Here is a 27,972-nt window from a genome sequence, read left to right as displayed (position 1 = left end):
GCTTACTCTGAAGGGAGAGGAGGAGGCAGGCAGGGCACTGGGATCAGGCTGGGAGAAGAGAAGGAGATGGTTCGGGAGGACGGCTGTCTGAGGATGGGGGGGGGCAGGTGGAGTTCACAGCAAGGGTCGCAAGGACATAGTAAAATGTAACCTGTGCTGGAGGCCTGGGCATCTGTCATGGGGCACATTTACCCCAGGAAGACAGGACTTCAGGAGGCCAAGGGACGACCTGGGCGTTGGTTTTACTTAAATATTTAGTTGGGGGAAGAGCGCCTGGGTGGCTCATTGGGTTAAAGCCTCTGCCTTCAGCTCAGGTCATGATCTCAGGGTCCTGGGATCGAGCCCCGCATTGGGCTCTCTGCTCAGTGGGGAGCCTGCTTCCCCCCCTCTCTCTGCTGCCTCTCTGCCTACTTGTGATCTCTGTCTGTGAAGTAAATAAATAAAATCTTTAAAAAAAAATTTAGTTGGGGGGAGAAGATTTTAACATGTGAGCACTGCAAATTCAATCCTTTAAAATTGAAATCAACAGAGCCATGTAATAAATGAAGTCCAATGCGAATTTCATGTGAATTTTAAAGATGAAAGGAAGAAACTTAAAAAATATATATGTGTTTGTGAAGACAGTTCAGCCTCTGCTAGTAGACCCAGGGCCCTGGGCAGGGTGGGACATGACTTAGGTTTACACTTGGACAGACCACCGTGCCAACCAAGTCCGTCGGACCAGACTCCTACCCGCAAGGCACCACTAAGACACGGGCACGACCGCAGGCAGGTATTTCAGTGTGTCTTGGTAACGGGAGAGTCGGGATGCTGTGTGTGTGTCTTCTGAGTCCGGGACAAGGCAGGGGCCATGTGCGTCCTGGGAAACTGGTCTGAAGGAAGGCCCCTCAAAGTACTGCAGGCCTGTGGGCAGGAACGACTGGGAACGGAGTCCACGGCAGGCAGGAGACTGCAGCAGCCCAGGAGAGGGGCAGAGATGGGAGGGGTGATGCTCTGGGAGCGAACCCAGCGTGGAGCCTCACGCCCCGACATGCACACGTGCAGCTTCTGACCCCCAGCCTGCTCTGCCGTATTCCTTTGCTGCCGACAATGGTGGGGGAGGCGGGGAGGCTACGGGTTGGGGGCAACCCGGGACAGGAGTGCAGTGAGGTCCCTCCTGACTGGGGTGCCAGATTCAGTCTTGCCTGGTCCCAGAGGTGATCCTAAGGGAGGGCAGGGTGCTCCAGCACAGGTTGGATGGGGCAGGGAAGGGGGGGGTTTCTATTTCAACATTACCTTGGCTAGTTTGGGGTCCTTTCTGGTTCCATACAAATTTTGGCCTTATTTGTTCCAGCTCTGTGAAAAATGCTCATGGTATTTTCGTAAGGATCGCACTGAATGTGTAGATTGCTTTGGGTAGCATAAAAATTTTAACAATATTTGTTCTTCCAATCCATGGGCATAGAGTGTTTTTCCATGTCTTTGCATCTCCCTCAATTTCTTTCATGAGCGTGCTGTAGTTTTCAGAGTACAGATCCTTCCCCTCTTTGGTCGGGTTTATTCTTTGGTATCTTATGGTTCTTGGTTAATTACAGAAGGGATCAACTCCTTGATTTTTCCTTCTTCTGCTTCATTGTTGGTGTATAGAAATGCAACTGACTTCTGTGCATAGATTTTATATCCTGTGACTTTGCTGAGTTCCTGTGTCAGTTCTAGCAATTTGGGGGGGGGTGGATCTTAATCCCCAAACCTGTGGCTTAGAGCTGAAAGATTCAGATAGCTATCCGAAGGTTTCTCACTCTACCTGACACGTGTCATACACTTGACACCCCTGCTGGTCCATTCAGTAACTCCTCCATCATTCCTTCCCCCCACAAGGACTCACTTCTCCTGGGCTCCTGGAGAAACATGGGAAATGTGATGAGGAAGAAAACTGTTTCACCGAGAAACCAGAAAATAAACACTGCACCCTTAGATTTTTTTTTTTAAATGGAAATCCCAAAATAGCTTTTCCTAAAGAATTAATAAAAAGCATAAAGATATTTGAATGACTATGGAAGACAGTTAAGAGGTTAAAAAAAATCCTGGTCTGAAAAAAACCTTGCAGAAATATACTATTGAACATTATATGTCCCTCTCTCCGTATATTTGGTAAAAAAAAGAAAAGTATAAGTCATACTGGGATAAGGGGCATTATTGTAATTGTGTATTTGAGAATAATGTGACTTAGTGAAGGTTTTTCTTTCTTTCTTTTTTTTTTTTTTAAGATTTTATTTTTTTATTTATCTGACAGAGATCACAAGTAGGCAGAGAGGCAAGCAGACAGAGAGGAGGAAGCAGGCTCCCTGCAGAGCAGAGAGCCCGATGTGGGGCTCAATCCCAGGACCCTGGGATCATGACCTGAGCCGAAGGCAGAGGCCCAACCCACTGAGCCACCCAGGTGCCCCAGGTTTTTCTTTCTTTTTCTTTCCTTTTAAAGTAGGCTCTGAGTCCAGTGTGGGGCTTGAACTCATGATCTTGATTTCAAAAGTCACATGTTTTTCCCATTGAGCCGGCCAGGCATCCCCGTTAAGGGGTTTTCTTAAGAAAAAAATGCACAGTTAAAAAAAAAAAAAAAAGCACAGTTGTGGCAAACTAATAAACATCAAAAGATGGGGTGGGGAGAAAGATCGGTCTGGCCCTATGCTCCCATCCTCGATGATTAACTTCGCGGAGCTTCTGGTAGCTCCTTTTGAAGAAAGAGGAATGCCTACGTGCATCTGAGTGTTGTCACAAGAATTAAATGAAGTAATGCTCTTTGAGCACCTTGCCTAGTATCTGACTTGAGGGTAGCTAGTATTGAGTTTACTAATCACAACTCAGTAAAGCGTAAGGAATCGAGGGTTACGGCAACCTGCCGCCCACAGCCCTACTGATGGCTGGACAAGGCAGCCAGCCCAGCCCCCAGGAAGTGGAGCTCATGTGGGAGCTTCACCGTTCCTGGAGTGCTGTTCATGCTCCCCGTTCGCCACCACTCCCGACCCCCAGCTATCATCAGCTGGCCTTCAGCGCCACTAACCCTATACCTTGGGACCCCCAGAGACAGAGAGGGACTGACCCCAGAGGAGAAAGCCAGGCTCCAGGGCTCCGGGCTGCGTGATGACCTACAAAGGGCTTGCTTGGGGGTGCTGGTGGCACATTCAGCCTACATGGGTGGCAGAGACATGGGCAGTTAGCGCATCTGTATCTCTGGAGGACAGGACTGTGGGGCTCAAAACAAGCCGAACAAGTTAGAAACAGGAAACTCGCTTCTGACCAAGGTCAAGTCCAGGACATGGGTCCTCCAAACCTACTGAACAGATAGAGCCGTTACATCCCTCGGGACAGGAAAATGACATAAGGGAATGCATGGGTATCGGTTCGGGCTGACTGTCACTGAGGCCCTCAGACCCAGGCAAGAAGGACCCTCAGGGCCAAGGTCATGCCTGCTCAGGATCCATACTGTCCCCTTCCAGACCACACTCAGTACCTGGAGCCTCAGAATCTCTTGCCCCAGTGGCCCCCCAGCCTGCTTTCCTGGACCTCTCCCTGAAGGATGGGGCTACAGAAGCCAGTGGCTGTGGGCAAACCTGGACCACGAGGACTCACGTGTCCTCGTGTATGTTCCTGGCATATCTTGCTTTGAAGGTTGGGCAGACCTGCTGAGAAGAGGACCAGGCGGCAGGACCAGGCAGCTGGGCTGCTCCCCCAGCCCCGCCACGTTCTGGGGCAGAACTCCAAGTTTAGCAAACCTTTAAATGCAAGCTTAGCCTTCCAGGACATCAGGAAGGTGCGGAGATCAAAGTAGAGCTTACTGAAATTCTAGCTCAAATGGTGACTTGTAAGCTTGCAGATGTGGATCCATCCGCATTGGCGCTCCAGCTCTGGCCCTGCGGGTGCAGGGGTGGGCCTGCAGCAAGTGTGCCCTCTGCGTTCACATCTAGAGTACAGGGACCCCTTCTGGACACCCCCAGGATGTCCGGAGAACAGCGCGCGGGAAACCAGGGGCCGGGAGAGCTGTCGTAGGCAGGATGGCGGAAGGGCTGAAGACACTCAGCCGGGAGAAGAGAAGCTCAGGAACAGCATTCGGGCTGCCTTTGGGTCCTGAAAAGACTGTCAAAGCAGAGAAGAGACTTCCTGAGTCATTCTAAGTGCTCAGTGAGTGGAACGAGGCCCAGGGGGTGACTCGGGGAGGCCAGAGGGCTCAACAGGAAATGACCCGTTTAACCAGAAGGTCGGGAAGGTGTCAGAAGAAGAAAAATGGGCTGCGGTAGGAGGTCATGAGGGCCTTCTTGCTGATCCTGCAGGATTTCTGGAGGTGATTTAAGCCACAGAGAGGTGACCAGGACTTGCCGATAATTAAGCTCTTCCCTGACCGGAGTCTGGCTGATGAAAGGCACCTTGCAGGTCTCTCTCGGAGAAGGCCTCCCCTGGTCCTGCCGTCAAGTGTCTGAAAACTCTTTTCGTTTTCCAGTCAGGGTGAATGTTGAGGTACAGAGCAGGAAGTCCCAGTACCTGGGTTAAATAACTTCCTCCAGGTCCGAAGGAGAACCTAGAACTGGGACTTGAACCACAGGCACCCATGTGGGCAGCCAGCTTTGCCCCACTCTGCGTCACAGGAGACCTGCCATCTTCTTCCGTTGGCCGTGCTCTCGTCTGTTTCTTGTGGGTTTGGCAGGGTCTCCGGGGGCCGGGGGTGCAACAATTCTCACATAGACACATCTTCACGGATGCCGCTTGGCAGGGCCTGGGTGGCCCTAGGAGGCGAAGGGAGGTCTTTTTTCCTGTGGGAACTCATTCCACTTGCCAGCAGAGTGAGGAACAGAGCTGGGTCCCTTGGCTCTCTGGTGGTTACTCCTGGCAACCTTGCTTGGCCTTGCCTTGGCCTTGGGCAGGGACCCAGTCTACCCCAGGGCTTCTATTTCTCCATTTGTAGAACAAGGATGAACTTCGGCCCTGGCTGGCCACGGAGCCAGCCAGACCAGGAAGCGTGCTGTCCTCCTTGAGAGGGTGAGGCAGCAGCCAGGGCAAAGACAAGTGAGAAGCAGGACCTGCCGCCTCCCGAGAGAAGCCCAATTAGGACAGTGAGCAGTTCCCACCAGAGTCTCTGGCCAACCCTCAAAGCCGGCCGCGTGGGCAGCCAGCCGCGGGCCGTGTGATTAATGATGGCCACTCGGGCCGCCCCCTGGGCCCGGCCTCAGGAACTTCAAATGAGCGTGTGCGGTGCCAAGGGGGAAGCCGGCCAGCTCCCCTCCCTCTGCAGGGAAGGGATAGGAAGGGGGGGAGCGCCAGAGCACCCCTGTAACAAGGCAATGCCAAAGAAAGGGTCATGCTTTTGAGGCCTGTTGGGACTTCTGCAAGGCCCCCCCTGGGGCCCCCGAAGATGGGGCATCCATCAGGGATCCAGAGATGGGTTCGCTCCACATGCCCCAGGTAACAAACCCTGAGACGGCTCAGCCCTATTCCAGGCCTGGGGCTCTGTGGCTGTGAACAAGGAGCTGGTCTACATCCGTGTACTCAAACGCGCAGGAAAGCCTGCTGCCGGCCTGCAGGGCCCTGGAGCCACTGTTGTGAACAAGAACGAATCTCTGCTCTCAGAAAACAATTATTCCTTGTAAGTCGGCAAACAAGTCCCCACTAATGGCAAACCAGAGAGGTGACAGTGGTGATGAGCACTGAGTCTGGAGTTGGAGGGCATAGGTTCAAGTCCCAGTGCTAGGCCCGCTTTTGGACCTGGAGGAAGCCATTTAACCTCTGTTCCTCAGCTTTCTCCTCTGGAAAGTGGGGACAATAAAAGCCTCTATCATATGGCGTGGTTACAAGGACTAAAAGAGTTCATGCAAGAGTTAACATTTGTAACGTACTTCAAACTGGGTATGGCAGACAGTAAATACCCCAAAATATTTGTTAAATAAAAATTAAGAATAGTGTCCAACAGTGATAAATATTATGAGGACCCTAAAGGAGGCTAGTGACCCTCACGGTCTCAAAGTGGCTGCTGCAGGGCCAGGCATCACACTCAGGCACGACATATTCACTAAAGAGATCATCGTTTCGTGGCGGTAGGAAATTTCCCCCAGAATTCCTCCAGCGAACTTCCCTCGTTTACCAGAGCAGCATCACAGGCTCAAGCTTAAAACCATCCCGTGGCAAGGTGGCAGGGATCCCCTTGTCTGGCTTGCCAGTCAGGAGCTACCCTGAAGCACGGGGTCTCTCAGAGGAGGCATAACGATGAAGGTTCTTAGGAACGGGATCCCACATCGTAGTGGGATAGGCAGCCAGCAAACTACGCAGTACAGTGTAGGGAAGCCCTCAAGAGCGTCCGGCTGAGCGGGGACCTGAACATGAGGAGGAGCTAAGCTTACAACGACGTCGGGGAAGGCCGTCTAGGGCGAGCGTCGTAGCAGAACAGCAAGTGCTGAGGTGAAAATGAGCTTGCAATTCAAGGAAATCCAAGGAAAGAAAGGCCAGAGTGGCTAAGAAATGGACTGAACAAAGGGACACAGTGTAAAGTGATAACAACAATGTCTTTGGAAATTGCAAATATTTGGAGATAATGTTAAAATATTGACTGCAGCATGTGTATCAGGAGAGGAACAGCGAGTTCGTGTCCTAAGGTTTCCGCATGGTCTGGGAGAAGGGTGAGAATGACACCAGTACCGGACTTTGAAGAGAAAGTAATGCGTGTTGCAATTTTGAGAGCTGCGCTTTCTGACGTGGTAGCTGCCAGTCACGTATGGGTGTTTAATTAGGTAAAACTAAAATACCATTTGAAATTTGGTTCCTCAGTTTTTGTTTTTTTAAGACTCTTTTTTTTTTTAGTTCTTTTTTTTTTTTTTAAAGATTTTATTTATTTATTTGACAGACAGAGATCACAAGTAGGCAGAAAGGCAGGCAGAGAGAGACGGGGTGGGGGAAGAAGGCTCCCAAAGCTTCCTTGACTGGCAAGCCAGACAAGGTGATCTCTGCCACCTTGCCACTGAGCAAAGAGCCCAGTTCGGGCCTCGATCCCAGGACCCTGAGATCATAACCTGAGCTGAAGGCAGAGGCTCAACCCACTGAGCCACCCAGGTGCCACGTCAGGGAAGATTTTTTGTGTGTGTGTCTAAGTAATCTCCATACCTAACATGGGGCTTGAACTCACAACCCAGAGACTGAGAGTCAGGTGCTCTACCCACTGTGCCAGCCAGGTGCTCCCAGGTCCTCAGTTTTATTAAGCTGCATTTCAAACGTTCAATAGCCACGTATAGCCAGTGGCTTCTATAGGACAGCATAAATGTAGAACACTTCCAGTGAGCACAAGATGGGAAATTGGTCAGGAGTGTTCTAGAGAAGCCGCTAAATATATAGAAAAAGAGTTAATAACTTTCATACTGAGAGTGGCAAAACATGGAATGATAAAAATAACCATTTCATTTTGCAAACTGGGCAAATGATAATGAAGACAAGTTTGAAGCTCCAATTCAACACACAGATTTTGAGAGGAGATTGTTTAAAAACATCTTGTCAGGGGTGCCTGGCTGGCTCAGGTGGTAGAGCATCATGTGACTCTTGATCTCAGGGTTGTGAGTTCAAGCCCCACGTTGGGTGTAGAGTTTAAAGAAGAAAGAAAAAAAATATTTTGTTAGATATTAGAAAGAAGCATAGAGTGTTTTGATGTAAAAAAATTAAAAATTGGGAAAATCTAAAAGATGAAAAGAAGAAAAAAGAGGAACAGAGAATAAAGATAAAGTTCATAGTAAAGTGGGAGGCTTAAATCCAAGTTTATCAGTAATTGTAATGTAAGTGGACTAAATCTTTCAGTTGAAAAAGAAAATATTTCCAGCCTGGTAAAACCAACCATATGCTGTTTACAAGATAAATATCTAAAACAAAAGGATACAGGAAGGTTGAAAGTGAAAAAGAAAGAAAAGAAAGGAAAAGGAAAAGGAAAAGGAAAAATAAGAGAGAAGAAAAGAAATATGCATTCTGTAAGCACTAACCAAAGGAAAGCTGATATAACTATGGTACCATCAGATAAAATGGCCAAAGTCATTACAACAGATAGAGATGGTCACCCCATGATGCTATAAAGGTTCAATTCACAGGATATAATCGTTCTAAATCTATATGCATCCCGTAACATGGTCTTGTATTTTGCAAAACAAAAATTGATATAGCTATAAGGAGAAACAGACAAACCCACTATCACATTGGAAAATTTTAAACCCATTTCTCACAATCAATAGAAAAAGCAGGCAAAAAATCATTAAGATATAGAAAATGTAAGTAACAGGGGCACCTGGGTGGCTCAGTTAAGCATCTGCCTCAGCTCAGGTCATGATCTCGGGGTCCTGGGATCGAGCTCCACGTCCGGCTCCCTGCTCAGTGGGGAGTCTGCTTCTCCCTCTGCCTTCCACTTTTCCTGCTTGGGCTCTCTCCCTCTCTGTCAAATAAATAAATATAATCTTTAAAAAAAAAAAAAAAAGGACTGATAATATGTATCGTTAAGCATGTGAAGAAATTGGAACCCACGTAAACCCCTGGTGGAAATATAAAACAGTGCAGCGCCTTGAAAAACAGTCTGACAGTTCATGAAAAGTTTTAAACATGCAGTTACCATATGACTCAATGATTTTACTCTACTTAAGAGACATGAAAACATAGGTCCACACAAAAACCTTAGGCATGAATGTTTATAGTGGCATATTCATAATAGCCACACAAAAAAAGGAAAAAACCCAAATGTGCCTGTCAATTGATACATGGATAAATAAATAAATATTATGTGGTCATAAAAAGATCGAAGTACTGAGACCCGCTACAACATGGGGGATGCTAGAGAACACATGGTAAGTGAAAGAAGTCGGTCACCAAAAGATTGTGTATTGTGTGATTCCATTTTTTTTTAAAGATTTATTTATTTGACAGGCAGAGATCACAAGTAGGCAGAGAGGCAGGCAGAGAGAGAGAGAAAGAGAAGCAGGCTCCCTGCTGAGCAGAGAGCCCGAAGTGGGGCTTGATCCCAGGACCCTGGGATCATGACCTGAGCGGAAGGCAGAGGCTTTAACCCACTGAGCCACCCAGGCGCCCCAGTGTGATTCCATTTAGATGAAATATGTAGAATAGGCAAATCTACAGAGACAGGAAATAAATGAATGGCTGCTCAGGATGGGGGAAGTAAAAAATGGGAAATAGGTGTGGAGTGTCTTTTTAGGGTAATGGATAAGTTCTAAAATTGAGGTGAGTGTTCACAGCTCTGAGTTTATACTAAACACCATTGCATTGTACTCCCTAAATAGGTAAGTAGCATGGCTTGTGAATTACATTTTAGTGGAGCTCTTATAAAGAGAACAGAAAACAATACTGAAAATACAGAATACAATACAGAATACAATACAGAAAACAATACTTAAGTAGTAAATATTAACCCATGTCTATCAGTAATCACTTTGAATGACAGTGGTCTACATGCAGCAATTACGAGAGAATGTCAGGGGCGCCCGGGTAGCTCAGTCGGTTAAGCGTCTGCCTTCAGCTCAGGTCATGACTTCGAGGTCTTGGAATCAAGTCCCGCATCAGGCTCCCTGCTCAGGGGGGAGTCTGCTTCTGCCTCTCCCTGTGCCTGTTGCTCCCCCTGCTTGTGCTCCCTCTCTCAATCTGGCAAATAAATTGATAAAATCTTTAAAAATAATAATAAAATAGAAGAGACTTTCAGAATGGATCAAAACATAAGACCTGGGTCACCTGGGTGTCTCAGTTGGTTAAATGTCTGACTCTTGGTTTCTTCTTAGGTCCTGGTTTCAGGGTTATGAGATTGAGCCCCGTGTTGGGCTCTGCACTCTATGTGGAATCGGTTGGAGATTCTTTCCCCCTCGGCTCCTTCCCCTGCTCTGTCTCTTAAATAAATACATAAATAAATAAGTAAATAAAATATTGAAAAAGAACCCAATAGGACCCACATATATGTTGTATATAAACAATCTACTTTTTAAAAAAAATTTTTTTTAAAGATTTTATTTATTTATCGGGGGGGGGAGAGCGAGCACAGGCAGACAGAATTGCAGGCAGAGGCAGAGGGAGGAAGCAGGCTCCTTGCCGAGCAAGGAGCCCGATATGGGACTTGATCCCAGGACACTGGGATCATGACCTGAGCTGAAGGCAGCTGCTTAACCAACTGAGCCACCCAGGCGTCCCTTTTAATGTTTTAAAAAAAGATTTTATTTATTTATTTGACAGACAGAGATCACAAGTAGACAGAAAGGCAGGCAGAGAGAGAGAGGAGGAAGCAGGCTCCCCGCGGAGCAGAAAGCCCAATGTGGGGCTCGATCCCAGGACCCTGGGATCATGACCTGAGCTGAAGGCAGAGGCTTTAACCCACTGAGCTCCCAGGCACCCCAACAATCTACTTTAAATATAAAGAAACATATAGATTAAAAGTAAGTGGATGGAGAAAAATATACCATGTTAACAGTAACCAAAATAAAGCAAGTGTAGCTGTATTAATTTCAGAATCAGCAGGTTTCAAAGTATGGAAAGTTTTTATGTACAAAGTAGGTCATTACATAATGACAAAGAGATCAATTCTAAAAGGACATAAAATTATTATTTTTTAAAAAAGATTTTATTTATTTATGAGAGAGAGAGAGAGAGCGTGCGCATGAGAAGGGGGGGAGGGGCAGAGGGAGAAGGAGAAGCAGGGACCCTGCTGAGCAGGGAGCCTAACACAGGGCTTGATCCCAAGGTATACACTTAACCAACTGAGCCACCCAGGTTCTTCAACATAAAAATTCCTATAATGAATCTATACACCTAACAACACAGCACCAAACTGTGTAAGACAACAACTGAGAACAGCAGAATACACATTTTTTTTTCCAGGTTCACATTAAACATTCACCAAGATTGCATTCTGGATCAGAAAACATACTTTAACAAATTTAAAAGAATAGAAAGTATACAATGTCTGCTCTCATGCTACAATGAAATTAAATTAGAAATGAATAATTGAAAGAAAACTGGAAAACCTCAAAATACATGGAGATTAAACAATACACTTCTAAATAACACAAGTCAAAGAAGAAATCTCAATAAAAATTTTAAAATATTTTAAACTAGATGAAAATTAAAACATAAGTTACTAAAATTTAGGGGATTCAGTGAAAGTAGTGTTTAGAGGGAAATTTATATCATTGAATGCATTTATTAGAAGAGATGAATCAATCACCTAAAATCGATCATCTAAGCTTCCACCTTAGGAAACTAGTCAAAGAGCAAATTAAATTCAAAGTAAGCAGGGAGGCCTGGGTGGTTCAGCATCAGTTGGTTAAGCGTCTGCCTTTGACTCAGGTCATGATCCTTGGGATCAAGCCCCACATCAGGCTCCCTGCTCAGCAAGGAGCCTGCTTCTCCCTCTGCCTGTTGCTCCCTCTGCTTGCGCTCTCTCTCTCTCTTTCAAATAAATAAATAAAATATTTTTTAAAAAAAGTTTAGGACACCTGGGTGGCTCAGTAGCTCATTTTTATTAATTTTTAAAAAATATTTTATTTATTTGACAGACAAGGATCACAAGTAGGTGGAGAGGCAGGCAGAGAGAGAGAGGAAGGGAAGCAGACTCCCTGCTGAGCAGAGAGCCCGATGCGGGGCTCGATCCCAGGACCCTGAGATCATGACCTGAGCCGAAGGCAGAGGCTTTAACCCACTGAGCGACCCAGGTGCCCCCTTTTTAAATTATTTTTTTAAGATTTTATTTATTTATCTGACAGAGATCACAAGTAGGCAGAGACAGGCAGAGAGAAGGTAGGAAGCAGGTTCCCCGAGGAACAGAGAGCCCGATGTGGGTCTCGATCCCAGGACCCCGGGATCACGACTCGAGCGGAAGGCAGAGGCTTAACCCACTGAGCCACTCAGGCGCCCCATAATAACTATTCTTCTTAAAATAATTTCTATTTTATTAAGGTTTTAGAAATATAATTGGACATTTTATAACTTAGTAAAAGAGAACTAAAATTCTCCATACCACCCTTTCATAATACCTAGTTTGTCTCTATTAACTTGTTTCAAGTTTTTATTTAAATTCCAGTTAGTTAACATTAGTGTACATTAGTATTACAATAGTGTAATATTAGTTTCAGGAATAGAATTAAGTGATTTATCACTTATATATTACAACACCCAGTACTTAGCACAACAAAATGTTCTCCTTAATACCCATAACCTGTTTAACCTATCACGCTGCCCACGTCCCCTCTAGCAACTCTCAGTTTGTTCTCCATAGTTAAGAGTCTCTGTTTAATGGTTTGCTTCTCTCTCTTTAAAAAATTTCCCCTATGTTCATCTGTTTCATTTCTTAAATTCATGAGTGAAATCATATGGTATTTGTCTTTCTCTGACTTATTCTCCAATAACTCTTCTTGGTAAAAACTCTTGGTAAACTACAAAAAGAGAACTTCCACAGTTTGATAATCTACACAAATCCTATAGTTAACATCTTTTTTTTTTTTAAAGATCTTATTTATTATTTATTTGTCAGAGAGAGAAATCACAAGTAGGCGGAGAGTCACACAGAGAGAGAGAGAGAAGCAGGCTCCCGCTGAGCAAAGAGCCCGATGTGGGGCTCGATCCCAGGACACTGAGATCATGACCTGAGCCGAAGGCAGCAGCTTAATCCACTGAGCCACCCAGGCACCCCTAGTTAACATCTTTTTAATGCTGAGACATTTGAAGCTTTTCCATTAAGACCAGAAACAAGACAAGGCTATCCCCTCTCACCGCATCTTTTCAACATCAAGGCAATAAGGCAAGAAAAGGAATTAAAAGGAATACTGATTGGGGAACCTGGGTGACTCGGTTGGGTAAGCAGCTGACTCTTGGTTTTGGCTCAGGTCATGATCTCAGGGTCCTGGGATTGAGCCCCAAGTCAGGCTCTGTGCTCAGAGGGGAGTTTACGTGAGGATTCTCTTTCTCTCTCTCCTTCTGCCCCTCCCTTCACTTACACATGCACCCCCTCTCTCAAATAAATAAAATATTAAAAAAAAAAAGATATACTGGGGTGCCTGGGTGGCTCAGTGGGTTAAAGCCTCTGCCTTTGGCTCAGGTCATGATCCCAGGGTCCTGAGATCCAGCCCCACATCGAGCTCTCTGCTCGGCAGGAAGCCTGCTTCCCCCCCCCGCCCCCGTCTTCCTCTCTGCCTACCTGTGATTTCTGTCTGTCAAATAAATAAATAAAATCTTTAAAGAAAAAAAAAGATACACTGATGGAAAGGAAGATATTCAACTGTCTTTGTTCGTAGATAATGTAATCACATCTGCAGAAAATCTGAAAGAATCAACAAAAAAGCTTTTGAGATTAATAAACTATATCAAGGTTGCAGGATAAAAGGTTAATGTACAAAAGTCAATTACTTTCCTATATAGGAACAATGAACAAGTGGAATTTGAAATTAAAAACATAATACTATTTATATTAGCACCTCCCAAAATGAAATACTTAGGTACAAATCTAACAAAATACATGATATCTATATGAGAAAAATTATAAAACTTTGATGAATAAAATCAAAGAAAAACTGAGTAAGGGGCACCTGAGTGGCTCAGTGGATTAAGCATCTGCCTTTGGCTCAGGTTGTGATCTCAGGGTCTCTGGCCTTGGGCTCCTGCTTAGTGGGGAGCCTTCCTCTCCCTCTGTCCTGTCTCTCTCTCAAATAAGTAAATAAATAAAATCTTAAAAAAAAGAAAAGAAAAGAAAAGAAAAACTCAATAAATGGAGAGATAGTCCATGCTCATGATAGAAAGGCTCAATAGGGGTGCCTGGGTGGCTCAGAGGGTTAAGCCTCTGCCTTTAGCTCAGGTTGTGATCTCAGGGTCCTGGGATTGAGCCCTGCATCAGGTTCTCTGCTCAGCGGGGAGTCTGCTTCCCCCCTCTCTCAGCCTGCCTCTCTGCCTACTTGTGATCTGTCAAATAAATAAATGAAATCTTAAAAAAAAAAAAAAAAAGAAAGGCTCAATATTGTCAAGATGTCAGTTTTTCCCAACTTGATTTATAGATTCAATGTAATCCCACCAAGTTGTTTCACAGATATTAATAAACTGATTCCAAAGTTCATACGGAGAGACAAAAGACCCAGAATAATCAACACCATATTGCTGGAGAAGCATGAAGTTAAAGAACAGATGTTATTCAACTTCAGGAATTATAATAAAGCTACAGTAATCAAGACAGTGAGATATTGGCAAAATAACAGGTAGATCAATGGGACAGAATAGAGAACCCCAAAACAGACCCACATAAATATAATATCTCTGACAAAGGAGCAAAGGCAATACAAGAGAACAAAGTCAACTTCTTTAACAAATGGTACTGAACCACTGGACACCCACATGCAACAAAAAAGAAGAACCCAGATGCAGATCTTACATGCTTCATAAAAATTAACTCAAAATGGATCATAAACTGAAATGTAAAACAAAACTATAAAACTCTAGAAGATGGGGCATCTGGCTGGCTGGCTCAGTTGGAAGAGTGTGTGACTCTTGGTCTCAGGGTCATGGGTTCGAGCCCCATGTTGGGTGGAGAGATTACTTAAAAATAAAATCTTAAAAAAAATCTCCTAGAAGATAACATAAGTGAAAACCTAGATGACTTAGGGTATGGCGAAGCATTTTTAGATACAATACTAAAGACATGATCTCTGAAGGAAATAATCCATAAGCTGGGTTTCACTGACATGGAAAACTTCTGCTCTGCAACTGACAATATCAGAAGAATTAGAAGATAAGCCACAAACTGGGAGAAATTATCTGCAAAAAACATGATGACAAAGGACTATTAGCAGAAATATATAAAGAGTTCTTAAAACTCAATAGTAATAGGGGTTGGGGGCTAGGGGGAGTTAAAAAAAAACTCAAAAATAATTTTTAAAAACCTGATTAAAAAATGGGCCGAAAACCTTAACAGACACCTTCACCAAAGATGTACAGATGGCAAATAAGCATATGAAACGATGGCCCATGTCATGTACCATCAAGGAGAGGTGAACTGAAACGAGATACCAGCACACATCTATTAGAATAGCCAGAATCCAAAGCACGGACAATGCCAAGAATCGACAAGGATGTGGAACACCAGGAACTCCCATACATTGCTGGTGGGGATGCAAAAGTGGTCCAGCCACTTTGAAGATAGCTTGGCAGTCTCTTACAAAACTCAACATTCTCTTACCAGATGATCCAGCAATAGCACTTCTGGAGACTTACACAAAGGAGTTGAAAACTTATGTCTGCACAAAACCGTACACAAGGTTGTTTATAGCAACAGGAGAGAGGGGTGCTGGAGATTGGATCAGCCAATGGCCAGTGACTTAGTCCATCAGGATTATGTCATAAAGTCTCCATAAAAAAGAGAACAGCTTTTTGGTACTTTTTTGGAGAGCGTCCATGCTTGGGGAAGAGGAACACTTCCACATGTCACCAAGCCGGGGGCCGGGAGCTCCACTGAGGACAGAAGCACCTTTGTGTGGGACTTTGCCCAGTGTATCTCTTCATCTGGCTAATGATTCATATCCTTCATCACACCATTTAATAAACCGGTAAACTTAAGTGTTTCCTTGAGTTCTGTGAGCACCTCTAGCAAACCAGTCAAACCTAAGGAGAAGGTCATTGGAACCTCCAATCTGTAGCCAGTAACCAAAGCACAGGTGACAGCCTGAGACTTGTGACTGATACCTGAAGTGGAGGTTGGGGGTTAGCCTCATAGGCCTGAATTCTCAACCTGTGGGATCTGATGCTATCGGCCAGTAGATTCTGTCAGAACTGAGTTGAATTCTGGAATGCCCTGCTGGTGGTTGAGAATGCTTGGTATTTTGCCGGAGCCCCTGATCCTCACATTAGACTTGGACCTGGGGGCGCCTGGGTGGCTCAGTGGGTTAAGCCTCTGCCTTCGGCTCCTGTCATTGTCTCAGGATCCCGGGATCGAGTCCTGCATCGGGCTCTCTGCTCAATGGGGAGCCTGCTTCCCCCTCTCTCTGCCTGCCTCTTTGCCTACTTGTGATCTCTCTCTGTGTGTCAAATAAATAAATAAAATCTTAAAAAAAAAAAAAAAAGAATTAGGTCTGGGATCTCTAGAAGACTACCCAATACATTTTATAAGGCTGAAATAACCCTGATAGCAAACACCTAACAAGGAAAGGAAAGTTACAAGCCAATCTAACTCAGGAATCTATATGTGAAATTTCTAAAAATATGTTAGAAAAGACAGCCTGGCAACAAATTGAAAGGTTAATGCATCCAACCAAATTGTAGTTACTCCAAAATTCCAAAATTGGTTCGACCTTTGAAAAGGCAATGTAATTTTATGTATTTAGAGGATAAAAGACAAAAATCACATGATTATCTCAATAGATGCCAAAAAGCTTTTGATAAAATTTAACATCCATTCAACATAAAAACTCCCAGCAAAATATAAATAGAAGGAATCTTCTTTAATTTGGTAAATGATGTCTGCAAAACGCCTATGGAAAACATTATCTTTTTAAATATTTTATTTATTTATTTGAGAGAGACAGAGACAGAGATAAAGAGAGCACGAGCAGGGAGAGGGGCGGAAGGAGAACAGGCAGACTCCCCACTGAGTGGGAAGCCTGACTCAGGATTGTCCATGTTTAGTGAGTTCCATGGTGTAAATACTCCAACCCCGGCTGACACTAAGTAACCAATGTAACGGCACTGAATGCAGACAAGGAGGAGTGGTGCCTGTGTGCCTCAGTGGGTTAAGCCTCTGCCTTTGGCTTGGGTCATGATCTCAGGGTCTAGGGATCGAGCCCTGCATCGGGCTCTCTGCTCAGCGGGGAGCCTGCTTTCCCCTCTCTCTGCCTGCCTCTCTGCCTACTTGTGATCTCTCTGTCAAATAAAAAAATAAAATCTTAAAAAAAGAAAAGAAGAGGAAAGAAAATGTGCGGTAGCAGTACAGACGGCATTTCTGACATGTAGAGTCAATTGACACTAATAACCCCAAGAGCAGAGATAATAGTAAAGTGAGTAGGGAGTGATGAGTTTTGAGTATTTGGGTTTTTTTTTTTATTACATTTTTTAAAAAGATTTGATTTATTTGAGAGAGAAAGAGTGAGAGAGAGCATGAGAGGGGAGGAGGTCAGAAGGAGAATCAGACTCCCCCTGGAGCTGGGAGCCCGATGTGGGACTCGATCCCAGGACTCCGGGATCATGACCTGAGCCAAAGGCAGTTGCTCAACCAACTGAGCCACTCAGTTACTACACTTGTTTTTAACATAATCTATTTAACTGAAGTTTATACAGGTTAATTTTTAATAATCACTGTATTTAACAATTGGCTCACAAAATACATGAAAAGTGAAACACTTTATTCCAAACTAGTATCAGTCACCTCTGGCATACCACTGATTACAGACCTGGATGTGAAAGACAACACATAGTTTTTATTTAAAAATATGGAATTATTCCATAATTTTAAAAAGTTTTTTTAAAAAAGATTTTATTTACTTATTTGACAGAGAGATCACAAGTAGGCAGAGAGGCAGGCAGAGAGAGAGAGAGAGAGAGAGAAGCAGGCTCCCTGCTGAGCAGAGAGCCCGACTTAGGGCTCAATCCCAGGACCCTGGGGTCATGACCTGAGCCAAAGGCAGCGGCTTAACCCACTGAGCCACCCAGGCGCCCTTAAAAAGTTTTTCTTGGGCGCCTGGGTGGCTCAGTGGGTTAAGCCGCTGCCTTCGGCTCAGGTCATGATCTCAGGGTCCTGGGATCGAGTCCCGCATCGGGCTCTCTGCTCAGCAGAGAGCCTGCTTCCCTTCCTTTCTCTCTGCCTGCCTCTCTGCCTACTTGTGATCTCGCTCTGTCAAATAAATAAATAAAATCTAAAAAAAAAAAAGTTTTTCTTAAGATTTACTTTTAAGTAATCTCTACACTCGACAAGGGGCTCAAACTCACCTCCCCTGAGATCAAGAGTCGCATGTTTCACCTGCTGAACCAGCCATGCACCCCAGGAAAGTGCTTTCATCATCTCAAGGAAGAGAACAATTTTTTTTCTTTTTTTTCTTTCTTTTTTGGGGTTAGGTTTGTTGAGATATGTGTAGAAAAGAGTTAATATAGCCGCGCCAAGAAAGGACTGCTTACAGGGTTGTTCCGTGGTGGGCATCTCCGAGTTCCAGATTTCAGAAGGGTTCTTACTACGTGCTCCAGTAAGTGGCTCACTGTGCCTACAGGGTTTCTGCAAACAATGTGGTTTACGCTGAACACCTGCTTGCTTTCTGGGAGACTGGAATCTTGGTATGTGCTAAGCAGTGGGTGCCTACATAACCAGGTCTCGGTAACAACTCTGGCCACTGAATCTCTTTGAGCATCCCTGATAGACGACGTTTCAAATCTCTTGTCACAATTCATTGCCGGAGGAATTAAGTATGTGCTCTGTTGACTCCACTGGGAAAGGATTCTTGGAAGCTTGCTCCTTGTTCTCTCTGGACCTCCCTCCCCATGCCTTTGCTCTTGGCTGATTTTGCTTTGTATGCTATCTCTGTCATAAATCTTAGCTGTGGGTAGGACTACCTGATGAATCTTAGAAATCCTGCTAGTGAATCCTTATGACTGGGTGTGATCTTGGGGACTCCCAACACACGGTATAAAATTCACCTTTTTAAGATTTTTTAAAAATTAAAAAAAAAAATTTTATTTGACAGAGGTCACAAGTAGGCAGAGAGGCAGGCAGAGACAGAGAGAGGGGGAAGCAGGCTCCCCGCTGAGCAGAGAGCCCGATGAGGGGCTCCATCCCAGGACCCTGGGATCATGACCTGAGCCGAAGGCAGAGGTTTTAACACACTGAGCCTCCCAGGTGCCCCTCACCTTTTTAAAATATACAGTTTGATGGGATTTAACGCATGTGCAAGTTGTGCGGCCACCAGCACAAGCAAATTACAGAACATTTCCATTGGGGTGAGTTTCCTTATTCCTGAGCGGTCAATTCTCTCCCTCTATCCTCAGATCTTGGCAGCCACTGATGTATTTTCTGTCCCTACACTGTTACCTTTTCCAGAATGTAAAATAAACAGATCAAATATGTAGGCTCTCTCTCTCTCTTTTTTTTAAAGTGAACTCTACCCTCAGTGTGGGCTCAAACTCACAATCCTGAGATCAACAGTCACGTGCTCTACTGGTTGAGCCACCAGCTGCCCCAGGATGTAGCCTTTTGATTCTAGCTTCAACTCAGCCTGTTGTTTTTCAGATTGATCCATACTGTGTGTATGAGTAGTTCATTCCTTTCTGTGGCTGAAGAGTATCCCACTGTATGTCACTTAATCTGTTCATGGTGGGTGTACATTTTTGTTGTTTTCTAGTTTTGGTGATTGTGAATAAAGCTGCTATGTACATACATACACAGGTCTATCTACGGACATATATTTTATTTCTGTTGAGTATCTAGGAATGCAATTCATAGGTTGTAAGTACACTTACCTTTATAAGAAACCACCACCCTGTTTTCCAGAGTGCTTTCCCAGAAGCAATGTTTGAGAGTTCTAGTGGTTCCAACAGCCTCTCCTGCACTTGGTATTGACAGTATTTTAAACTTAATTGAATTTCATATTTTTAAAAGATTTTATTTATTTATTTGAGAGAGAGAGTGTGTGTGTGCAAGAGAGCACAAGTGGGGGGAAGTGGCAGAGGGAGAGAAAGAAGCAGGCTCCCTGATAAGCAGAGAGCCAGACACAGGGGCTTGACAGGACATAGGTACCTGGGTGGCTCAGTGGGCTAAAGCTTCTGCCTTTGGCTCAGGTCATGATCCCAGGGTCCTGGGACCAAGCACTGCATCAGGCTCTCCATTCAGCAGCCAGCTTGCTTCCCCTCCTCTCTCTCTGCCTACTTGTGATCTCTGTCTGTCAAATAAATAAATAAAATCTTTTAAAAAATTTTAAAAAATCTCCCTCTAAGTACTGCTTTACCTGTGCTCCTCAAATTTTGATCTGCTGTGTTTTCATTTTCATTCAATTAAAAATATTTTATTTCACTTGTGATTTTGAATGGTGGGTCAAAATGTGGGGTTTAATTTTCAAATTCTTGGACCTGGGTGTTTCCAGATATCTTATTACTGATTATTAGTTTAATTCTATTTTAGTCAGGACATGCTTTGTATGATTGCAATATATTTACATTTCAAGATTTATTTTATAGCCCAGAATATCATCTTAAAAGCTTTTTTTTCTTTTTAAAATATATATATATTTTTAAGTAATGTCTACACCCAGCATGGGTCTTACAACCCAGAGATCAAAAGTTGTATGCTCTACTAGCTGAGCCAGCCAGGAATCCTTATAGCCCAGAATATCATCTATCTTGACTATGAACATTATCTATGCACTATCTATGCACACTTGAAATATTGTGTATTCTGCAGTTGTGGGGAGGACTATAGAAAGGCCAATTAGATCAAGTTGATAGTGTTATTTAGGTCTTTCGTACCTTCAGTGATTTTGGTTTCCACATATTGAGGGAGGAGTGCTGAAAACTCCAACTGTAAGTGGAGTTTAGTTATTTCTTCTTTGGTTTCAACCAGGTTTTGTTTTATACATTTTGAAGCTGTCATTAGGTTTTATACACTTTTAAAATTGTCATGTCTTCTTGATAAACCATCTTTGTCATTATGTGATGCCCCTCTTTATCCCTGTAAAATTCCTTGTTCTGAAGTTTATTTTCTATGTTATTAATAATATACACGAAGGGACTCTTCATTTCTGGTTTTGTGGTGATCTTTTTGCTGTTTACTACTAGCATTTTTATGATTCCTTTTTTTTTTCATATTCATGTTCCTGCTTAAATTCTCCATCTGTTTATGCATACAGCTCACCTTTTCCACCACATCCTTTAACAGATTAGTCTCCCATAGTTCCATTACCTGGGTCATCTCTGGGTCTGGTTGTTTTGACCCCTTTATCATTTGACAGTGGCTTGTTTCTCTTTTCTTCTTTTTGTTTCTAGGTATGGAATAAATGCCAGATATTGTGTGTAAAAGAATGGTAGAGATTTAAGTAAATAGTGTTGATGCCTAAATATGGGCATGTCTCTTTTTCTGTGGGGTTGTTCATAGAGGGACTGGGGCAGTCAACTCAGCAGTACAGCTGAGTTCGAATTTTGCTTTTGCTCTAACTTCTTCAATGGCAAACAGCTGCTACCTTTTGATTCATGTGAAGCCTGGGATGCTAGAATGTTTTTCTCAGCATTTCTGAGTTCCACTTTCAGCAAGCCCTGTGTGCCTGAACCTCAGAGAAGGAGGGTCTCTTCATGCTTTTCCCATTTTGCCAGCAGCAAACTGCTGTGGCTTAATCACAGAGAGACCCGTGATGGGGGCAGTTTTTCTCATTTTTCCCAGTTCAGCAACACTCGTAGATAGATCTTGCAACTCCGGAGTCTCAGGGTGGGGTTTCCTTCCTTTTTCCCTCGACAGGTATCAGAAATGATACCTTAGAGTGGGGAAAAGGGCTTCCTGCCCCACCTGCCCAGGCAGGTGCCCAGGCAGGTGGCTTTGCTTTTACCCTCTCTCAGAGGCAGTTCATTTTTCCTGGCTGTGGGAACAGCAAGGTTTCCAGAAGCTTAAAGCTTTTGCTTTGAGTGATAGAGGAGTCTGGAAAGTGGGTGTCGTGTTGTTCCGGTGCACCACGAACTGGGGTGCTCTCGGGTCTCGTGCTTCCCGCCCCCAGTGTTTCTTGTGAGCACCCAATTGAGGCTTGTGGAAAAGAGCGTGTGAATGGCCATAGACAACCCTTGTGTCTAGATCTTTCTGAGATTCTGAACTGTCAGACTGGCTAAACTTTGCTTTTGTGAATTCATTAACATATGGCTGTCTCCTTTCCCATTTTTATGGTGCTGCCGCCCCCTCCAGGGCTCTGTGCTGAGTCTCTGGGAAGGGGCTTGTCGCCCTTTGGAATTCAATTTATCTGGCTGCCTTGTGACCTCAGCTCCCAGAGGAGGCCAAAAAATTGCGATTGTGCAGGTTATCTGACGTTTTTCTTGCTATTAAGATATAAGCGGTGTCTTCATGTGACTTTGAGCACCCTAGGTGGCAAAGCTCTTTGGGAAGGATTTTGTAATGGGAAAGGAGGATTGATAAGTTTGACTACATAAAAATTAAGTTTAATGTTACTTTAACATCAGGTGTACGAAACTGCAAGCCACAGAGGATGAAAAGATATCTGTGACACATATGACCTATAAAACAGCTCATAAATGTGATAGAAGATAGTCAAATAGAAAAACAGTCTAAAGGGTTAAGCAGATGCTTCACAAAAGTAGAAATGTAGATGACTAATAAACATATGGGGAGGGACGCAATCACTGATCACTAGAGAATGCCAATTAAAATCACAATTATATACCATTACATGCCTTAAGAATGGCTAGAATTGAAAATGTGAGAATCTGGGGTGCCTGAGTGGCTCAATGGGTTAAAACCTCTGCCTTCGGCTCAGGTCATGATCCCAGGGTCCTAATATGAGTCCCGCATTGGGCTCTCTGCTCAGCAGGGAGCCTGCTTCCTCCTCTCTCTCTCTGTCTGTCTCTCTGCCTACTTGTGATCTCTGTCAAATAAATAAATAAAATATTTTTAAAAATGTGAGAATCTCTCTCTCTCTTTTTAAAAGATTTTATTTATTTATTTATTTGACAGAGAGAAATCACAAGTAGGCAGAGAGGTAGGGGGAAGTAGGCTCCCCGTTGAGCAGAGAGCCCAATGTGGGGCTCGATCCCAGGACCCTGAGATTATGACCTGAGCTGAAGGCAGAAGCTTAACCCACTGAGCCACCCAGGCACCCCTTCTTTCTTTCTTTATTACTATTATTATTATTTTTTAAGACTTTAAGTAATTTCTATTCCTAACGTGGGGCTCTAAGTGCTGATGAGGCGGTGCAGCAAAAGCAACTCTCATCCGTTGTTGGTGGGAGCTGTTCATTGACTGAGCCACTTGGGACATTATCTTGGAAAGGTTGAGATAGGCTGAATTACATCCTAGCAATTCTGCTCCTCGATACAAACCTCTGCACTGCACGCAGTGTAGGTACAGGGGCCGACCGTGGTGACAGACACATTTCTGCCTTTGGCTTTGATAAGCCCTTGGCCAAGGTGTTGCTGAGGCTGGTTGGCCATCAGATCCCTCAGGGTGACTTGGCCTATCTTCTTTGCTCCCACGTACTTTGTGTAATCTCATGGTTACACACCCAGGAGGCATTATAACTTCCATGTTCAAACTGGCAGAGACCCTCACTTCCCCCAAAGCCTCTCACGTACCTGTGGGAGCCCCAGAGCTAGGGGAGAAGCTACGAGGTCATTCTCAGCAGTGGTGGTGTTCACACAACTCACTGCTTGCTTGACCAATAAAGTAGCCCTTATACCCCTTTCCCTTAGGTTTGGAGGGTGGGTCGGTACAGCCCCTTCCACTTCTCAGAATATGTTCACATACCTTGTATGAACATCATGACACTGGGAAGTAAGCGCCATCAGGCTGGGCTTTTGGTCCATTCTGTTCTTCGCTTTATCCCTGGTGCCTAGGTAGTCCTGTGAAGAGGTAAGGATTTTTACAGATGAAGAACCTGAGGTTCCGAGAGTTCTTTTGACTCCCTCAATGGAGAGGCCTTCTAGCTCTGAGTCCAGTGTTAGGGCTGCTTTTCAGAGCCCAGACTGGATGTGAGGGCGATCTGGCTGCGACATCTGTCACCCCATTGATCGCCAGGGTTGATTCGGCTGATCTGGCTGGCTAGGCGGGTGTCCCCTTCCTCCCTCACCGCTCCATGTGCGTCCCTCCCGAAGCTGCGCGCTCGGTCGAAGAGGACGACCTTCCCCGATAGAGAAGAGGACCGTTCTTCGGTCAAGGGTATACGAGTAGCTGCGCTCCCCTGCTAGAACCTCCAAACAAGCTTTCAGAGCCCAGACTAACCTTTCATTCCTATAAATTATATGAGAAAGGACAAGGGACTGTGTCTGTGGTGTGATGTCACACAGAGGAAAGGACACCGAAATAGAAGTTTAAAATCTGGGTTTTTTTTTTTTTTAAGATTATTTATTTATTTATTTGACATACAGAGATCACAAGTAGACAGAGAGGCAGGCAGAGAGAGAGGAGGAAGCGGGCTCCCTGCTGAGCAGAGAGCCCGATGCGGGGCTCGATCCCAGGACCCTGAGATCATGACCTGAGCCGAAGGCAGAGGCTTAACCCACCAAGCCACCCAGGCGCCCCTAAAGTCTGGGTTCTAATATTGTCACTGATGCTTTCCAGTCTTAAGACCCCAACTCCCGGCTCCGGTGAGCCTGTGAGAAGAGCATGGATGTGAAATGTATTCTAAATAGAAAGGTGTGTTCACAGCTGCATCTCATCAAAAACAGATATTGAAGTCCTAACTCCCACTATCTGTAAGGGTGGTCTCGTGTGGAAATAGGGTCTTTGCAGCTGTAATCAAGTTGAGAGGAGGTCCTACTGGATGAGGGTGGGCCTTCAACCCAGTGACTGGGGGTCCTTATAAGAAGGTCACAGAGACACAGACACAGGCAAAGGGAAGATGGCCATGTGAAGATAGAGGCAGAAACCAGAGTGATGTAAGTATAAGCCAAAGAATGCTGGGGATTACTGGCAGCTCTCGGAAGCTGGGAAGAGATGAGGAATGATTTTTCCCTGGAGCAGTCAGAGGGAGGTTGGCCCTACTGACACTTTGAGTTTAGAACGGTGGCTTTCAGCACATCTCTGTTGTTTTAGCCATGGAGCCTGGGCTCATTTGTTATAGCAGCCCCGGGACACAAACACAGGTGTGGCGTATGTGTCAAGGAAATGCCTTGTGGAGACAGATGGCTCAGCACCGCATGGACACTTCTCCAAAGTGAAGTGATCCGTCAGTGCCGGAAGGCCCCCAGACAAATGAACTTTCTTCCGCGATGCCTGTGTTTCCCACATTTTTGGTTTGCCCTTTCTTTAGAGAGGAGGACACAAGATGGGCTATGGAGTGGTGTGGAAAAAGCAGACAGAAGACGTCTGGGGAACGTCACCTGAGAGTGCCGGGGTGCTGAAGAGGGACCTGTCAATCATAGGTAATCCCTGAGGGGCAGAGCTGAGGTCTCCAGAGAGGATGCTGGCTGGGCTCACGGAGCACAGTCACTGAGAGGCACAAACGCCCTGGCAGGAAAGAGGGCCAGCACAGAGAGACATCGATATATCTGATTCCAACATGGTGGCCTCCTCCCAGGGCCAAAGACTCTTGGCGACATCTGGTAACTCCATAGGCCTGCATTGTCTCCTGCTCCCCTTCTGATCTGGGTTTTCCTATCCCTCCTGCATGTGTGGTGAAGATGGGATAGAGCCAAGGGTGGTGATCTGCATCCCATAATACTGTTGTGCGGAAAAAAAAAACAAACAAACCATGATACTAACAAACCCTTAGGTCTGGATGGGATTTAGAATTTACAAAGTACTTTCACATACAATCCCTCTTGATTGGGCCTCCTTATGAAAGGAGCCAGAGGTGCCTAGCCATGAAAGACGGGTCTGTCCCCTGATTCAGAGAGTACAGGAAATCCTAAGTAAAACCATGCCAACCCCCCCCCACCCCCCCGCAAAGTGGATAAGCATCAGGTTAGGAAACCGTAATACACACAGGCCGTAACCCAACATCCTAATTTGCAGCCCTATCCGATAGCAAAGAGCAGACTGAGCTCACAGAAGCAGCTGAATGTCATCTGGGCAAAAGTCCCAAGATGAAAACAGAGGACTTCTGTTGTTAGGAAATGGGAGACTAGGTAAATTTAGACCAACCCTTTCACTAAGGACACCAAAAGATGTACAAATATCTGAAAAGCATCAAAGAGCTAACAAAATACTGCAGAATTACAAGGCTGACATCCCAGAGAGGAGAGGTACTCAGACAGGAGAGCCCAGCATTCAGGGCCACTTCTTCCCCAGAGGCACTTACCCATTTGGAAGAGGGGGCTAGAACACTAAGTTGTGTTTCTGAATGTCTGGGGACTTGCGGGGTGGGCAGCAGCGTTGGAGTACAGGGCCTACCAAAGGTGGAAAGCTGGTAAACCACTGCCTGTTTGGGGCTGTGACCCCAGAGAATTGTGCCCTTAAAGGTAAGGATGAACCAAAAGCAAACCAGCTCTTGCATAGTCTGATAAGTCTACAGACTGGTTTCGGTGACCTGGGACTTTCCAACCTTGATCTGGAATAATAATAAATGTGATTCCAGAAGTCTAGTGCCCCTGGGCACTTGACAGAGGCAAACAAAAAACCCCTCTCTAAAGGAAGAAATCATCCTAGGCAAAATATTTCAATAAATATAAATCTTTCAATAAATAAATAAATAAATAAATAAATAATGTATTTTATAAATACCATGTCCAGCACAAAATAAAAAAGAATGAGGCACTGGGGAAGACTGATCAGGGAGAACTAGCCAAAACCAAGGCAACAGAAACACGTTCACAGAGATTCCATTTACTGGAATTATCACAGACTGAACACAAGCAAAGTTCTAGAAAACTCTTCCAGTAGTAATTCTGGCCATTTGGACTCCCTAATTTTCTCTCTAATCCCTCCTCATTTATTGCTTGCATTTACGATCTCCATTCTGTCTGCATTCACCACCGTCTCCAGAGCTATCTTCTTAGAAAACAAATCTGACCTCGCCTTAGCTGTGTTTAATGGTATTCAAGGCCCTTTGCAATCTGTCCTAACTTGCCCTTTCCAACCTCATCACTCAGGACCCCTCCCTCTCACAGTTTCTGGTCATATGGCAAGACTTTTCCATGAATATCCTCCCTCTACCTGGAACACCCTCTCTTCCCATGTTATCCTGAAAAACGCCTCCTCATCCTTCAAAGTCCAATTTAAAGCTCTTTCCTGGAAGCCTTTCTGAATTCGAAACTCTCGCTTCCAGTTTTGTAATATATGTTGACACCATGTATTATATTTATTTTTTAAAGATTTATTTATTTATTTGAGAGAGAGAGATTGTTAACATAGGGTAGGAGGGGCAGAGGGAGAGCGAGAGGATCCCCAGCCGATCCCCTGCTGAGCGTGGAACCCTATGCGGGGCTCAATCCAGGACCCTGAAATTCAGACCTGAGCTGGTGGGACGCTCAACTGACTGATCCACTGAGGTGCCCCTATAATTATTTGTTTATAATTCTGTTTCTCAAGTTACATTGTTAATTTCCTGAGATTAGGGTCTGTTTTATTTATCCAGAGTTCCTGGCATTTAGCATCATGCTAAGTGCTCAACATCTGTTTATGAAAGAAGGGAAGGGTATTCTTTCTCTTTCTTTCTTCTTCTTCTTCTTTTTTTTTTTTTTTTAAAGTAAGCTCTATATCCCTAGTAGGGCTTGAATTCACAACCCTGAGATCAAGAGTCACGTGTGCTACTGACTGGGCCAGCCAGGCACCCCGAGGAAAGGGTATTCTTTTTTTTTTTTTTTTTAAGATTTTATTTATTTATTTGACAGAGATCACAAATAGGCAGAGAGGCAGGCAGAGAGAGGGGGAAGAAGCCTCCCTGCTGAGCAGAGAGCCCGATGCAGGCTTGATCCCAGGACCCTGAGATCATGATCTGAGCCAAAGGCAGAGGCTTAAGCCACCGAGCCACCCAGGTGCCCCTAGAAAAGGGTATTCTTAATATATAAGGCACTACAGACTCATGGACTGAATCGTGTCACCCCAAAAGTCATATGTTGAAGCCCTAACCCCTAGTGTGACTGTATCTGGAGACAGGGTCTTCCTAATCCAATAGGACTGGGGTCCTTCTCAGAAGAGGAAGAGATACCAGAGACCTCTCCCTCTCTTCACGTGTGCACAGAAAAAAGGCAAACAGCAAGAAGGTGGCTGTGTGCAAGCCGGGCAGAGATCCCCGTCAGAAACCAGCTCTGTTGGTACCTTGATCTTGGACATCCACCCAGCCTCCAAAACCATTAGAAAATAAATTTCTATTGTTGAAGCCACCTAGTCTGTGG

At 44.8% G+C, this 27,972-nt stretch overlaps 1 protein-coding gene across 2 annotated transcripts in view; it reads right to left on the bottom strand.

Annotated features, from left to right (window-relative positions):
* Nucleotides 1-8,293: 8,293 nt before the first annotated feature.
* CSPG5 (chondroitin sulfate proteoglycan 5) overlaps nt 8,294-27,972 on the bottom strand; it is a 32,763-nt gene continuing 13,084 nt past the window's right edge. Inside the window, exons 5-6 of one of the 2 annotated variants that reach the window (XM_082705200.1) lie at nt 23,444-23,538; nt 8,294-8,422 (exon numbers count right to left, since the gene is read on the bottom strand). In XM_082705200.1, the coding sequence (XP_082561326.1) occupies nt 8,362-8,422; nt 23,444-23,538 (156 nt within the window). In that variant the 3' untranslated portion in view covers nt 8,294-8,361. Of the gene's footprint in view, nt 8,423-14,756; nt 14,776-23,443; nt 23,539-27,972 lie in introns of those variants that run through there. The other variant, XM_082705201.1, reaches the window with a different exon arrangement.

Source organism: Mustela nivalis, assembly GCF_964662115.1.
Source record: "Mustela nivalis genome assembly, chromosome: 1".
NCBI classification, from domain to species: Eukaryota; Metazoa; Chordata; class Mammalia; order Carnivora; family Mustelidae; genus Mustela; species Mustela nivalis.
This window is presented reverse-complemented; position numbering and strand designations above follow the sequence as displayed.